Raw genomic sequence first — 14,756 nt, 5'->3', positions numbered from 1 at the left:
GCCCCAGTCACTGGGGATTACAGTCAGAGACACAGTATTGTAGGATGACGGTGCAGTTCAGTGTTTTATACGACCCAGTACACAGACAGCGTCATCCATCTCTGCTAATGCCAGTCATTTATTAGAGAAGGTAAAAGTTAGATCTTAAAATCAACATGAACACAATTATTAACAGATAAATCTTCGTCATCCTTCAGAAGAGCACATTACAAAGATACGAGGAGGACTAGTAAACGGAAAAGTTCATTTCCATGGGTTGCACCTTTAACTTCAGAGAAATTCCAGGCAGATTCTGACACCTTTTGATTAAAATCACTGGGTGTACCACCCACCCCCACCCCCCCTCCCCCCACAAGACTGCAGGGATCAGGACAAAAGCTCACTGACCCCTTCAGCGGCAATCAGGGATAGTGAGACAGATGTTAGTCCAGCCAGCAATGTCCATATCCCTCGATTGTGTAATATAATATCTCTTAAAACAGGACTCTCTGTGATCAAGGCAAAAAGGAATACTTTCAGAAGTAGTTTGGTCAGCTGTGATGATAAAATATCTGTTGTTACTGGAGCCTGAGAACCTACCTCACATTTTAACTGAAGATCATTTACTGAGGAGGGAAAATGTTTCAAGCAGTACTTAAAAGCAAAGCCCCATGAGTGATGACGAGTGTCCACTTGGTGCTCAATGTGGCCTTATTCAAATAATCATCGTATTGCAACAAACCTTCCACGCCGACGGTGTGCTTTTTAAGAAAAAGAGATTGGATAAATGCCCAGACTACAGCCTTACAATTCGACTGTTCAACAATTAAAAACTGGAAAGTTCCCTTTTTTAAAAAAAGCAAGTTGGTGAAGCTTCTCAATTTACAATAGACGCAACATTTCCCTCAGGACAAAGAAATATTTACAGAGTGTAGAAGTGTCGATCAGGTGTGACTGAAAAGCAGGCTCTCGGGGGGGGGGGGGGGGACACGAAATGGTCACTCAGTCTGACCAATGACCCTTTCCTCGAGTGACAACTGCTGAAGTAACTTCTATGAATCCCTCAGTTACTGCGGTGTCTGGCAACTAATTCATTCCTCAGCCGCTGTGGGACATGGCCTACCCAGCAACCTGCAAGGGACCTCCACTTAGTTTTATATTTAAGGGGCGAGGCAGGGCGTGGAGATCACAACCAGCGTGCAATAATGAAACAAAACCCAGAAGTGCAAACGTACGCTGGCTTGAGCAGCGATGTGATTTAACTATTAAATTGGACTGCCTCAGTCAAACAGCAATAATTTTGGACACTACAATCTTGCAGTATACAGGAAATTTACACTCTGATCCAGCACAGAAAGAGTCAAGAAGTGTGATGCTGGAAAAGCACCGCAGATCAGGCAGCATCTGAGAAGCATTGACGTTTTGAGTATAAACTCTTCATTAGGAATGGAAAGAGGCCAGGATTCACACAGTTGAATTGCACACACTATGCTCAGTGACTGGGAGCTCTGACTGAGAGAGTGAGTGGAGGCTCAGACCCGTGTTCTAACTAAACAGTAGCTGCTTGTTGCAATGTTTCCCTCCCACCAGCCTCCCCAGAGCAAACCTTCAATATCCAAAGGCATGGAGGCAGTAAGGACTGCAGATACTGAAAGCCGGAGTCAGTAGGTGTGTGAAGCTGGGAAAAGCACAGTGGGTCAGACAGCATCCGAGGAGCAGGGAAGTCAACGCTTCAGGCTGCAATGGGTTTCGGCCTGAAACATCCTGCTCCTCAGATGCTGTCTGACCTGCTGTGCCTTTTCCCAGCTTCACTTCTATTGGCTTCAATATCCAATCTCTGGAGTCTGGATGCAGAGCTAGTAATGGTCAAAAAAAAAAATGCTAAACACCATGATAATTATAAAATTACACTGGGGTTCAGACAAATCAATTGGTTAACATTTAAAATAGGAAAATATAAAAATCACTAGCGTGAAGAGACTGAGCGAGAGATTTTTGGAAGATGTTCAAAAATCTAATCGCCATTAATGGAGGGGTCCAAACCTTTCAGGGTCAGTTATGTCATTGAGGAGCTGTTGTCACTGTGTGATCCAAGCGGGCACAGTGTCTCACCCAATGGTATTATTTTTACCATTAATCAGACTGAACGGTTTGTGGAGCAGCAAGTTCTTGGCAGAGAGGTAGTGCTTTAGGACTAGGAGTACAGTCTCTCAGTCTGGTTGAGTAGCGGTTTCTCACTGTCATCCAGCTCGTGTGTGTGGTCATCTCCTGAACAAAGGAAAGGTACATCTCTATCAGTGACCCTGTCAGAACCCAGCTCCTAACCAGACTGCTACTTCACTGTTCTCTGACCACTTGTCCAATATATAGTTTAACGCTTATTTCACACAGTTTTGCCTATTCAACATGATCTTCCAAATTTAAATTCACGAGAAAATAAATGAAGTATCTTAAATGAGTCAAAATTCAAACATGTTGTGCAAATGGAACACGGGAAGGAAAGTCAGTCAGGCGCTCCCCCCAGTGGCTAGCTAATATACTGCACCATAGGGAGGCAACTTCCACACAGTCACATTGCAAAAATAACCACCATTGTTACAATGCAAAAGATGGAGCAGCTAATCCATGCACTGCAAACTCCCACAAGCAGCAATATCTAACTTCAAAAAAAAAGAAGTTAATTGAGGAATAAATACTGAGCAAAACATTGATGAGCAGCTCCCCTGCTTTCTCTTAAAGCAGTGCCATGGGGTCAGAGAGATCCTCAGTTTCACTTCTCAGCTGAAAGGCAGCACCTCAGAATGCAGCACTTTCTCAGCATTGGACTATCAGATTAAATGGACGGGGAATAAATGCATCTTTTGTTTGATACAGAAGTGTACAGTCCCAACAGGTTACACACTTACAGTATAAAGACGGAGACCAGCAAGAGCCCGATTCTAAAGTTAGAATAGACCTCAAGAAGGGAGATGAAACAAATGCCCTGAGTGACTACAATCCAGAGGACATCAGTCTGCGTCTGACAGCAACAGGCTGATGCTCAGGCTCCTGTGTAAAAGGATTGAGCAGCACTAAGGAGTAGTTCAGAGGCCATTTGACGATTATTTCAATAGAAATGATGTGCGGGGGATGTGGGGAAAAGGACAGGAGAATCAGTACAGGACCCAATACCCTGCTCTGTAATGGTTCTGCGCTAGTGAACGAGAGGAGCAGTGATGTTGAGGTGTACACCATCACAAGGTACCAAGGTGGGGAGAAGAATTCTGAAACAAAGGTACAAGGATGTTTCATGACACAGTCTGTCACTTCAAGCTCACATTGCAAGTGACTATGCAGCTCCCACAGCCCCAAACCAATGATAAAAACCATAACGTGGGTTGGCAGGTCATGGGTTTGTGCCAATTTCACTCCGCTCCCTGGGGTTTCATTGCAAGCCAGCCCACTACCACCTACACAGGAACAAAAGGCTAAAGACTATCCCAATAATCTAAAGCAAGTTATTACCGTGTAAATAACCAAGCGCTGTCTCAGTGCTATCAAAATATCTCAATCCTTCGATCTCTGCTGAAGTCAGTATCGACAGAATCTTGGGCTGAAACAAGAAAGAGTCAGAGTCATAAAGGTCAACAGCCCACTGTCTCTGTCCCAGCTAAACAGAGCCACCTAACTAATCTAATCGCATTTTCCAGCAATTGCAAATCACTTTGTAGCGTTTAAAATTACGTAACACCAGGTTATAGACTGACACTGTGATCTTTTGCTTTAAATTCTGTGTCTTCTGGTCCTGCCCCACTAGTTACCTGATGAAGGAGCGGCGCTCTGAAAGCTAATGCTTCCAATTAAATCTGTTGGACTATAACCTGGTGTTGTGTGATTTTTAACTTTGTACACCCCAGTCCGACACTGGCTCCTCCACAACCTTGTATTGTTTGGCGTTGCTAGGCAGGCCGTTATTTTGCCCCACTCCTGGTTGATTTTTGGAGAAATGGGTATTAAAAAAAAAAATTGAAGATTTGGACATTTTCCCTCCCAGCAACGTAGTGTCATTTACATTTACGTACATCGAACCTCAGACTGCACAGCGCTACCTCAGGGCAGCGCTGTCAAGGAAGTGGACAACACGTTGGCAAATGGGGTCTAATGTGGGAAAACGTGAAGTTGTTCATTTTGTAAGGAGAGCAAGAGAATAGAATGTTACTTAAACAGAGAAAAAGTGCAAAAAGCTGCAACACAAAGAGACTTGAGAAACTTGGCCACAATATACAGAAGGCTAGCACACGGCTGCAGCAGGTAATCGGGAAAGCTGATGGGATGTTGGCCCTTATTCTAAGGGGGCTGGAGTAGGGAGGTCTTACTGCAGCTGTACAAGGTGCTGGTGAGACCACATATGGAGCACTGTCAGCAGTTCTGGTCTCTATTTCTGGAAATCTATCATTTCATTGGAGGCAATTCAGAGGGTTCACTGGGATGATCCCTGGGATGGGAGGGATTGTCTATGGGCAAAGGTTAAACAGGTTGGGTCTTTATTCACCGGAGTTTAGAAGAATGAGAGATGACCTCATTGAAATGTATCGGATTTGTAAGGGTGTAACAGGGTCAATGCTGACAGGATGTTTCCCCTCGTGGGAGAGTCTAGGGCACAGTCTCAGAATAAAGGAGGCGCCAGTTTAAGACTGAGATGAAGAGGAATTTGTTCTGAGGGTTGAGAGGCTTTAGAACTCCATACCACAGAGAGCCTGTCTATATTTAAGACTGAGATAGAACCTTGATCAGTCAGAGAGTCAGCCACAATCCTAGTGAATGGCAGAGCAGCTTTGAGAGGCTGAATGGCCTACTCCTGCTGTTATTTCTTTACATCAGAGACACACACACGATATGTTGCATCAGACTCAGAGAGATGCTTAATGCTGGGAACAAGTGCCTGAAACAAAGAGGCAATAATTTTCAAGAGCTCATTGTGAGGATTAAATTCACCACACACATAATACAAAATATTGCATTTATATAGTGCCTTTAATAGGGTGAAATGTCCCAAAGAGCAAGGAAAGAAAACAAAAATTAACCAGGCCCCATGAGAAATTCAAATAGGTAACCCCAAGCAGGCCTTAAACGTCTACGTTCAAGGGTGGGGCGAAGAGGAGACATGTGGAGAGTTTTAGGGAGGGAATGGCAGTGTGGCACACACTAAAGACACAGCCATCAATGGTGGAGGGATGAACAGGACGTGTAAGTGTTGGGAGCACGTACCCGAAAATTAGAGAAGAGTAGAGAGACGTTGTGCTGCTGGAATGTCTGGATGAGCTCCCGCAGACCGTTCACTGTCGTGTAGTCAATGCTGCTGACATGGAGACCGTCAAGAATCACACAGCGTGGAGGGGAGGCTATGCAAGGAAATGTCACACTTCATTAAAGCAGGCAGCTGGTCATCTTGGAGCCTGTTACTGAACTCCTCCCCACCATTTCAAATACAAAAACAGAAAGTGCTGGGAAAGCTCAGCAGGTCTGGCAGCATCCGTGGAGAGAAACCAGAGTTAATGCTGCGGGTCCAGTGACCCTGGAGATGGGGGAGCAAGTGGACAGCGAGGGAAGGGGTGGACAGTGGGGGGGGAAGAGGAGATGGAGTGGGCAGTGGGTGGGGTGGGAGTAGATGTTGGGGTGGAGGGGGGTGTGCATGTTGGGGAAGGGGGAGATGGAGGGAGCGGGGGAAGTGGACGGTGGCGGGGGAGGGGGAGTGTGGACGGCTAGGGAGAGGGGTGAGTGGGGGCTGGGGGAATGGGGGGGGGGGGGAAGAGGGAGTGGACGGCGAGGGTAATGGGGGAGGGAGTGAGCAGTGGGCAGAGGGGGTGGCAGTGTTGAACTGGACACTGATCAAACAGCCTGTGAGAGCTACAGAGGAGTCTAAGAGAAGTGAAAATCTGAACAATGGAGGGATGTCGATTCTAAACAATCCCGTCAGTGGCTTCTGTCTCAATGCAAATTAACTGGGATGGCAAATCCATAATTTAGGATGGAGGGAAATTATGACCAACCAGGGAAGCAAAGATCGAGCTGTTTAAAGCTGGATGATTCAACAAGGAGTTCAATAGAGGGTTAAGTACAGAAGCAATTGTGCAACAGAGACGTTTTGGATTGTTGAAGCCATCCAACTGGACCAAGATTGCAGTTTACAAGGGAAAGGTAAAGTCACAACAATCCAACTAGTCAATAGGAATGCTCTCTCAGAGAGAGAAAGAGACAGCGTGTGTGTGTGTGTGAGAGAGAGTGAGAGAGTGAGAGAGTGAGAGAGTGAGAGAGTGAGAGAGTGAGAGAGTGAGAGAGTGAGAGAGTGAGAGAGTGAGAGAGTGAGAGAGTGAGAGAGTGAGAGAGTGAGAGAGTGAGAGAGTGAGAGAGTGAGAGAGTGAGAGAGTGAGAGAGAGACAGAGACAGATGTGAGAGGGAGACAGATGTCTGAGAGAGAGAGAGAGAGAGACAGACAGTGTGTGAGAGAGAGAGAAAGAGAGAGAGAGGCAGCGTGTGAGAGAGAGAGAGGCAGCGTGTGTGTGTGTGTGAGAGAGAGAGAGAGAGAGAGACAGACAGACAGACAGTGTGTGAGAGAGAGACAGAGACAGCATGTGTGTGTGTGAGAGAGAGAGAGAGACAGAGACAGATGTGAGAGTGAGAGAGACAGATGTGAGAGAGAGACAGATGTGAGAGACAGCTTGTGTGAGAGAGAGACAGACAGAGACAGACAGTGTGTGTGTGTGAGAGAGAGAGAGAGAGAGAGACAGACAGACAGACAGTGTGTGAGAGTGAGAAAGAGAGAGAGAGAGACAGCGTGAGAGAGAGAGAGAGAGAGAGAGAGAGAGAGAGAGAGAGAGAGAGAGAGAGAGATACTACTGATTTAACCAGACGGTCACCATGCTTCAGGTGAGGGGAGAGGTTGAGAAAAACAGTCCTTCATGGTAACCTCAGCCAGTGTGGGAATTGAACCCACGCTGTTGGCATCACTCTGTATCACAAACCAGCAGTCTCACTGCTGTTCTACATTTAAATATAGTTATAACAACAGGGAAAGTGGAATGGTGGAACAAGCTCTGAATGATGTACTCCTGCTCCAAGTCCTGTGCTCCTATGGGATGATCTGTTCAAATTCAGTCACTCGGATGTTGCCTTCATGGGCGATGAAATCACAGTTACCAAACACAGCAGTATGGTAAAAACAATGACTGCAGATGCTGGAAACCAGAGTCTAGATTAGAGTGGTGCTGGAAAAGCACAGCAGGTCAGGCAGCATCCGAGGAGCGGGAGAATCAGGATTACGTGAAGGGCTTTTGCCCGAAACGTTGATTTTCCTGCTCCTCAGATGCTGCCTGACCTGCTGTGCTTTTCCAGCACCGCTCTAATCTAAACACAGCAGTATGTCTGGGGACCAATTCCAGTGAGGGAGCTGTCAGAACAAGAGCTAGTTCAGTCCCTGGACTGCCACTGAGAAGGGAGAGCCTTCGGGACGAGTGCAGGATCATGGAGGCTGCCACTTACCCTCTAACACACGCCTGTACAGCAGGTCACTGACATATTCAACAGCAGGGAAATTCAGACCACTCTGGAACTGTACCACAACTGTACTGTAATCAGAAATCTGAGAAACAAAGAAAGAGAGAGAAAGAAAGAGAGAAGAGGGTTAAGATTCCACACTTTTCCATTTTCACACAGCTCATTATTATACTGGATAAAGGGTTAAGCCGCACAGATACAACTGAAATCCAAACAGATTTCAGACACAGACAGACAGACCCTTACCTTTCTGCTTTGTTGGAAAAAGAGTGTTATAACAGACAGGATTACAACTTCCAAGCACTCTCCCCAGCCCAGGCTACTGGCTGCATGATCCCATTGTGTAGAGGGTGATCTCTCTCTCTCTCTCTCTCTCTCCCCCCCCCATCTTGCCCTGGGGCAGTGGAGTACCACACACACACATCCCTTTCTTACAAGCCTGAACACCACATTGGCAGGATTTACAGACAGAGGGCCAGACAAAGAGGGTGGCACAGTGGCTCAGTGGTTAGCACTGCTGCCTCACAGCACCCAGAGTCCTGGGTTCGATTCCTGCCTGTCTGTGTAGAGTTTGCACATTCTCCCCGTGTCTGTGTGGGTTTCCTCCGGGTGCTCCGGATTCCTCCCACAATCCAAAGATGTGCAGGTCAGGTGAATTGGCCATGCTAAATTGCCCACAGTGTTAGGTGCGTTAGTTAGGGATAAATATAGGGAAGGGGAATGGGTTTGAGTGGGTCTCTCTTCGGAGGTGACAGTGTGGACTGGGCCGAAGGGCCTGTTTCCACACTGTAGGGAATTTAATCTGCCAGCACCATCCAGTCAGTGTAATCCAACGGCCATTGATAAAACAGCCAAGAAACAGAAAAGTACCCTGTGACGTGGGCAGACTGTGCCAGGCTGGTAAACTGGGCACTTTCACAGTCAGTCAATCCCCAAATACAGACAGACACTATTACCTTCATCTCCGGTCTGGCGATGTTAAAGAGCAGAATTATCCCAGACAAAGCAATTCCAGCCAGAATTCCATACTGGATTTCCCAAAAGCAACCCAGGAATGACGCTAGGAAAGGGAGTAGGTCCAGTTCTGGAGAAAATAAATAGATTACGGGATCACTCGATGTGCTCAGTTCTGAGGTGGGGAGAAGGGTGTTATTCCAGCAGCAAAACAAAATAACAACACTCTGGGATTAAAGGGAGAGCTGGGAATCAAACACTACACATTTCAGCCACATGGGGGTGAACAAGCATCACAATGCTTCAGGGTTGAAGGAGATCACATTGAAAAACCTGAATTTATGTAGCACCTCTCTCAATTGAAAGTGCTTTAAAGCCGATGAAATATTATTCACACACTTGCTCTTACACATCTAAGTTAATGTGGCAACTAAATTTTGCACAGCTAGCTTCCACAAACAGCAAATAGGAGTGCTAAAAAAAAAGGATATTGCAAGGGGAGTAGGGAGCTACAGCAAGGCACGGAGTTTGAGGGAAGTTGCCAACATGGAGGCTGTAAAGAAGATAAACAGTTTAAAACCCGTCAACATAAACAATACTCCTGGATCCAAGAAAACATTAAACCAGGGATATGGGCCAAATGCTGGCAAATGGGACTAGATTTATTTAGGATATTGGACTCTACACGGAGGGAATGAATTCTTGCATTTTAAAGTGGAATCTCTAGTTTAAGGCTGTGTAAGTTCTGGAGTCATTAGGCTTGGAAACAATGCAGTGGATCTTGCTGTAATAAACACTTAATTATTGAACTTAAATCAGAGATGCAGTAAATAGTAGCTGCCTAGTTAAAATCTTCCAGCTATGTGATTGAAACACATTAGCTGTAACCTCCCCAGCCTGCAGAAGGCGTGACGAGAGTGGCGGCTTTTTGTATCAAAGTGCATGTCAGTTATTCGGGAAAAGTCTTCTCGATTTCTGCCTATTGTCCCAATCTGAGTACAAAGTGACATCGAGGAAAGTAATGCTTTCCGGCTTTGCAACTGCCTCAAATTTGACAGAAAGTTGAGAATTGGGGCTTAATGATGATTCATTCTAATTCTGCTTCTGACAGAGTGTCCAAATGTCAACACAGATGCAGGCAGTATTGTCACAATCTGACGGCATTGGGTCACTCAGAATACAAAGGTAGCCCTCGAACAAAAAAAAAGCCCGAAAACTTAAAAAAAGTCTCAAGAGTACCCTCCAGAAACGAAAGTGATGTTGACTCATGTTCCAAGCCTGAAAGCAGAGCTTTACTGAACTTTATTTACCTGCAGACTCTTTCAGCAGGAGAATCAGAAGCCACACCACAAGATTAAAGTGAATGCATTGGCCAAAGAGTCTGTCCATTCGAGTACAGGAGTTGGGGACGTCTTGTTGCAGCAGTACAAGACGTTGGTGAGGCCACATCTGGAGTACTGCATGCAGTTCTGGTCACCCGAATATAGAAAGGGAATTACTAAACCACAAAGAGAGCAGAAAAGATTTACCAGGATGTTACCTGGACAGGAAGGTTCGTGTTATAAGGAGAGGCTGAATAGACTGGGACTTCTTTCCCCTGGGAGCGTAGAGACCGAGGGGTGACCTTATAGACGTCAATAAGCCATGAGAGGTAACAGATAAGGCAGACAGCCATGGTAGAGTCGTCGCAAGCATAGGTGTAAGGTGTGAGCGACACACACACACACACACACACGCACAGTGGTGAGTGCCTGGAACAGAAATATTTAGACAGATATGGGAGAGATATGGAGGGATATGACCAAACACAGGCAAACGGGATTAGATTAAAATTGAGCAGCACAGTCAAGTTGGGCTGAAGGGCCTGTTTCATGCAATAGGAGAAAGTTAAAAATCACACAACACCAGGTTAAAGTCCGACAGGTTTATTTTCGGAGCGCTCCTAAACTCGTACTTCTGAATAAACCTGTTGGATTATAACCTGGTGTTGTGTGATTTTTAACTTTGTCCACCCCAGTTCAACTCTGCCACCTCCAAGTCATGGCAGAGTAGAAACAACAGAGGTTAGCAGCGAGAGATTTCCCTTTGGTCACATCCAGCACTTACTCTTTACCCTCCACAGCGTGGCAACGATCCTCAAGTCAAACACACCGGACACAGCACAGATAACCACAGCCGCCAGAGCTCCTTTGGGGATATAGTAGAAGAGAGGGGTCAGGAAGGCGAGAGACAGCAGCACGATAACTCCTGGGGAAAGAACAAAAACATGAGGAAATGTGCAGGGTCGGACAAGCCGGCTGACAGGCCAACATCACAGAGGGGAAGTTGGAAAAAACATTGCATTAATGTGGAGCCAACCCGGGATCAGAAAAGGGCCGGTGATTAATTCATTAACGTTCTAAAGGCCGGACTCACCAGTGACTATTCCACCAGCAGGGCTGCACACACCTGTTTGAGAATTTACTGCAGTCCTGAGGGATAGAAACACAGAGAAACAGAGTCTGAACACCCCGTTACAACAGAAACTGAGGGGGGAACTGGGACCCATCAGCTGTGATATAGCCTCTGACACAGAACATAGAACATTCCAGCACAGTACAGGCCCTTCGGCCCTCGATGTTGCGCCAACCCGTGGAACCAATCTGAAGCCCATCTCTCCTACACTATTCCATTTTTAAGAGTTTTAACCAGTTCAGCCACAGCACACTTGACTAAGGGCCTGTGAATTAACAGGTTCACCCAGACAATTCCAAACTTGTGTTTCTTGTCACAGGAATGATCAGAAAACACATCAATCCCGACTAATTAAAAATGCAAAAGAACTGCGGATGCTGCAAATCAGAAGTTGCTGGAAAAGCTCAGCAGGTCTGGCAGCATCTGTGGAGAGATGTTCTGTGGTACGGTCACTTGACCTGAAATGTTAATTCTGTTTTTCTCTCTCTCCACAGATGCTGCCAGACCTGCTGAGCTTTTCCAGCAACTTCTCGTTTTGTTTGTGACACCAATCCCTATCCCACCTGAGATGGTGCTCAATTCTCACTCCCTCTCCACCCTGGGGCTCGGTATCCCTCTCCCCTCCTCAACAAACCCCCACCTCTTGTTCGCCACAATGCCCCTTTTCTGTCACTTTAGCCAGCTGCTTGGGGGAAGAGGGATATTTGCTTCTCCAAGTGCTGAGTAAAGGCTGTATTGTGATGGCAATGGCACCACAGAAACCCCTTCTTCGTTCTACACCAACACCCCTAGCCCTTCGCTCCTAGTTCCCTCCCTGAACCCAGCTCCTCCCAGCCTACCCATTCCCTAACTGTGACCTACCTTCCGAAACTCCCGGTTACGGGATAAGATGAAACTAGAGATCCCAGAACGTTTGCGCTACCTGAAACCCAAAGTAGACCAGAGTCAGTGGGGGGGGGGGGGGCTCAGTCAGTCCCAGGGGAGACATGAGGGAGGGGTCTAATACTGGGGCAGTGGGGACAGGGGACACACCGGGGAACGCCAGAAACTGTGGGGTAATCTGCATCCTGATATTTCGATCTGGAAAGCCCTTCAGAAAGCAGGAGTTGTGTCACTGTCTCCAAACCTTCCTTGAAATGGGTCTTTTCTTTGTCAAACTCTGATTTTCTTTTTGTTTGACAACTTGTAGGGCTTTTCTCACGGAGTTTCCACTGGGAGGAAGCTGAAACGTGAGCTTTGCAGAAATTAGCCCAATGCTTCGCATGGAGTGGCCCTTTCTCTACTCAGCCTGAGATGGGGGGTGGGGGGCGTAACTGGCAGTCTTACTGCCTCCCTGGGGCAGGGTCATCTCTAGGCTCAGAATAAACCATCACCCACCAAAACTAGAGGGCGTAGGTTTTGGGTGAGAGGGGAAAGATTTAAAAATGGACGCAAGGGGCAACTTTTTCACGCAGAGGGTGGTACGTGTATGGAATGAGTTGCCAGAGGAAGTGGTGGAGGCTGGTACAATTGCAACATCTAAGAGGCATCTGGATGGGTATATGAATAGGAAGGGTTTGGAGGGACACGGGCCATGTGCTGGCAAATGAGATCAGATTAGGTTAGGATATCTGGTTGGCATGGACAAGTTGGGCAGAATGGCCCGTTTCCGTGCTGTATATCTCTATGACATTGGCACCAAGTGTGCCATTCTCTTCATTGGGGAAGGGCGCCCACACCAGATTCTGACAGGAGACGGTGAATAAACCACAGCGAGTCAAAAACGCCAGCCCTTACCGATTGCAAGGAGCTCCTGATTTGGATCAATTCTGTAATTGTTCTGACTGGCTGCAAAAACATAGAGACGTCATTAAAGTGAAACTCCTGACAGCTCAGCGTGAACAACGTCCAATGACATACACCACCCCGAATCCTCCTGAGTTAAAGCGAGGGAGTGTGGGGACATTTCAGAAATCTGAGTCAGTGTTGCATCGTCTCTGTGCACTCTAGACAGACCCTGCAGGTCATTGAAGGGCAACGCTGACAGCCATGAACCTCACGAAGGAGATAGCGGTTTTGGAACAAGGTACGGAAAAGATCACTGAAGCAACTGTGAGCTGAAAGGATTACATTCAGACAGGTTGGGACAGTCTTGGTTGCGTTCCTTTGAAAAAAGTAGGTGATGGAAATGTGTAAAAATGATCAGAGTATTTGGAGAAGATGGTCAGAAACTATTTTTCCAGAACCAAAAACCATGGATAGAACCTTAAAATTCATGCTGGGATCATTCAGGGGTGATGATTAGAGTGATGCTGGAAAAGCACAGCAGGTCAGGCAGCATCCGAGGAGCAGGAAAATCGACGTTTTGGCCAAAAGCCCTTCCTAACGAACGGTTTTTGCCCGAAACGTCGATTTTCCTGCTCCTCGGATGCTGCCTGACCTGCTGTGCTTTCCCAGCACCACTCCAATCTTGACTCTAATCTCCAACACCTGCAGTACCCACTTCCGCCTCATTCAGGAATTAATCTGTCAAGAGAGATGGTGGAAATCTCAAAACTCTCTCTCTCCTCCCCGCTCCCCCATCACCTCCCAAAATAAAGCAGCCCATTTGGAACTGTTCCGATCATGACGGAGAGACTTTGTTGGTTCGAGGTTGGACATGGGGCAGTGACAGGCAAAGAGACGAGGTACAGATCAGGCAGGGTAGAATGGAGTGATTGGGAAGGTGGGGTGAATGGTGTCCTCTTGCTCTGTAACGGTGAACAGGCAGTGTAAGGAACAGTGGGGCCGCTCGTGATTTCGGTGAGGTTACTTTTGCTAATTACTCACCAAAAGCTTTGGCAATCGCGATACTTTCCAGAAACCCAACCAGGGGCACCACGGCCAATCCCGCTCCAAAATTCTAGAAAGATCAGACAGCATTTGGTACAGCATCAAGATCAGATTAAAAATCAACTTAGCACCAACCCTGCTGCGTTATTCTAGAAAACCAATTGGTGATCAAGAGTCTTGTGACTCCAGACCCTGAGCAAATGTGGTCGATTCTTCACTGCCCCCCAGGCATTTAGGGACGGGCAATAAAGACTGGTCCAGCCAACAATGCTCATAACCCTTGAACAAATTTTAAAACACCATCACTCAGACTTATTAAAGAGTGGTACATTAAAAGAATACAACTTCAAATGCAACCCCACACCGTTTCAGTAACTCTCTCTTTACACACGCTCAAACAAAACCCCAATTATTTCCCACTGAACGCATATAAATAAATCAATATACAATTAAAAACCCAAAGAAGAGCAGATGCTGTAAATCAGAAACAAAAATAGAAGTTGCTGAAAAAACTCAGCAGGTCTAGCAGCATCTGTGGAGAGAAATCAGAATTAAGTTTCATTCTGAGGAAGGGTTACCAGACCTGAAATGTTAACTCTGACTTCTCTGCAGAGATACTGCCAGACCTGCTGAGTTTTTCCAGCAACTTCTGTTTTTGTTACTAATATACAATTAACACCCATTGGTGTTGAATAGCAAAATATTTAATGGGCGAGTATTGAATCAGGTGATATTCATAGTGTTAGAGAGATTGATTAAATAAAGAGGATCTGAATAATGTTTCATCCTCAGTTGTTCTAGCAACAGCAGTTAGATCAGTTTCACTCTGAGCAGTGACTTTGTTGTGATTGTTTGTTCTCGGGTAACATCTGGACTGGGTAATCATTTGGAAATCATACATATCGATGCAAGTTCCCACTAAAACCCCATTAACGTGCAGGTGGGACTAGATTAGATTGGGATATTTGGTCGGCATGAACTGGTTAGACCGAAGGGTCTGTTTCCATGCTGTACATCTCTATGAC

General features: G+C 46.3%; 1 protein-coding gene across 4 annotated transcripts in view; it reads right to left on the bottom strand.

The window, feature by feature from the left end:
* Positions 1 to 98: 98 nt before the first annotated feature.
* The window catches only part of slc26a11 (solute carrier family 26 member 11), a 30,490-nt gene continuing 15,832 nt past the window's right edge, over positions 99 to 14,756 (bottom strand). For 2 of the 4 annotated variants that reach the window (XM_043715003.2, XM_043715005.2), the window contains exons 8-17: positions 13,729 to 13,801; positions 12,697 to 12,747; positions 11,782 to 11,842; positions 10,882 to 10,937; positions 10,573 to 10,713; positions 8,469 to 8,596; positions 7,498 to 7,597; positions 5,227 to 5,360; positions 3,484 to 3,571; positions 99 to 2,247 (exon numbers count right to left, since the gene is read on the bottom strand). In XM_043715003.2, coding sequence (XP_043570938.2) covers positions 2,174 to 2,247; positions 3,484 to 3,571; positions 5,227 to 5,360; positions 7,498 to 7,597; positions 8,469 to 8,596; positions 10,573 to 10,713; positions 10,882 to 10,937; positions 11,782 to 11,842; positions 12,697 to 12,747; positions 13,729 to 13,801 — 906 coding nt within the window. In that variant the 3' untranslated portion in view covers positions 99 to 2,173. The remainder of the gene's footprint in view (positions 2,248 to 3,483; positions 3,572 to 5,226; positions 5,361 to 7,497; positions 7,598 to 8,468; positions 8,597 to 10,572; positions 10,714 to 10,881; positions 10,938 to 11,781; positions 11,843 to 12,696; positions 12,748 to 13,728; positions 13,802 to 14,756) is intronic. The other 2 variants (XM_088000718.1, XM_088000717.1) reach the window with 2 other exon arrangements.

Source organism: Chiloscyllium plagiosum, unplaced genomic scaffold (genome assembly GCF_037043375.1).
Source record: "Chiloscyllium plagiosum isolate Xiang-an unplaced genomic scaffold, Cpla_swu_hap1 HiC_scaffold_25, whole genome shotgun sequence".
Classification (NCBI taxonomy): Eukaryota; Metazoa; Chordata; class Chondrichthyes; order Orectolobiformes; family Hemiscylliidae; genus Chiloscyllium; species Chiloscyllium plagiosum.
This window is presented reverse-complemented; position numbering and strand designations above follow the sequence as displayed.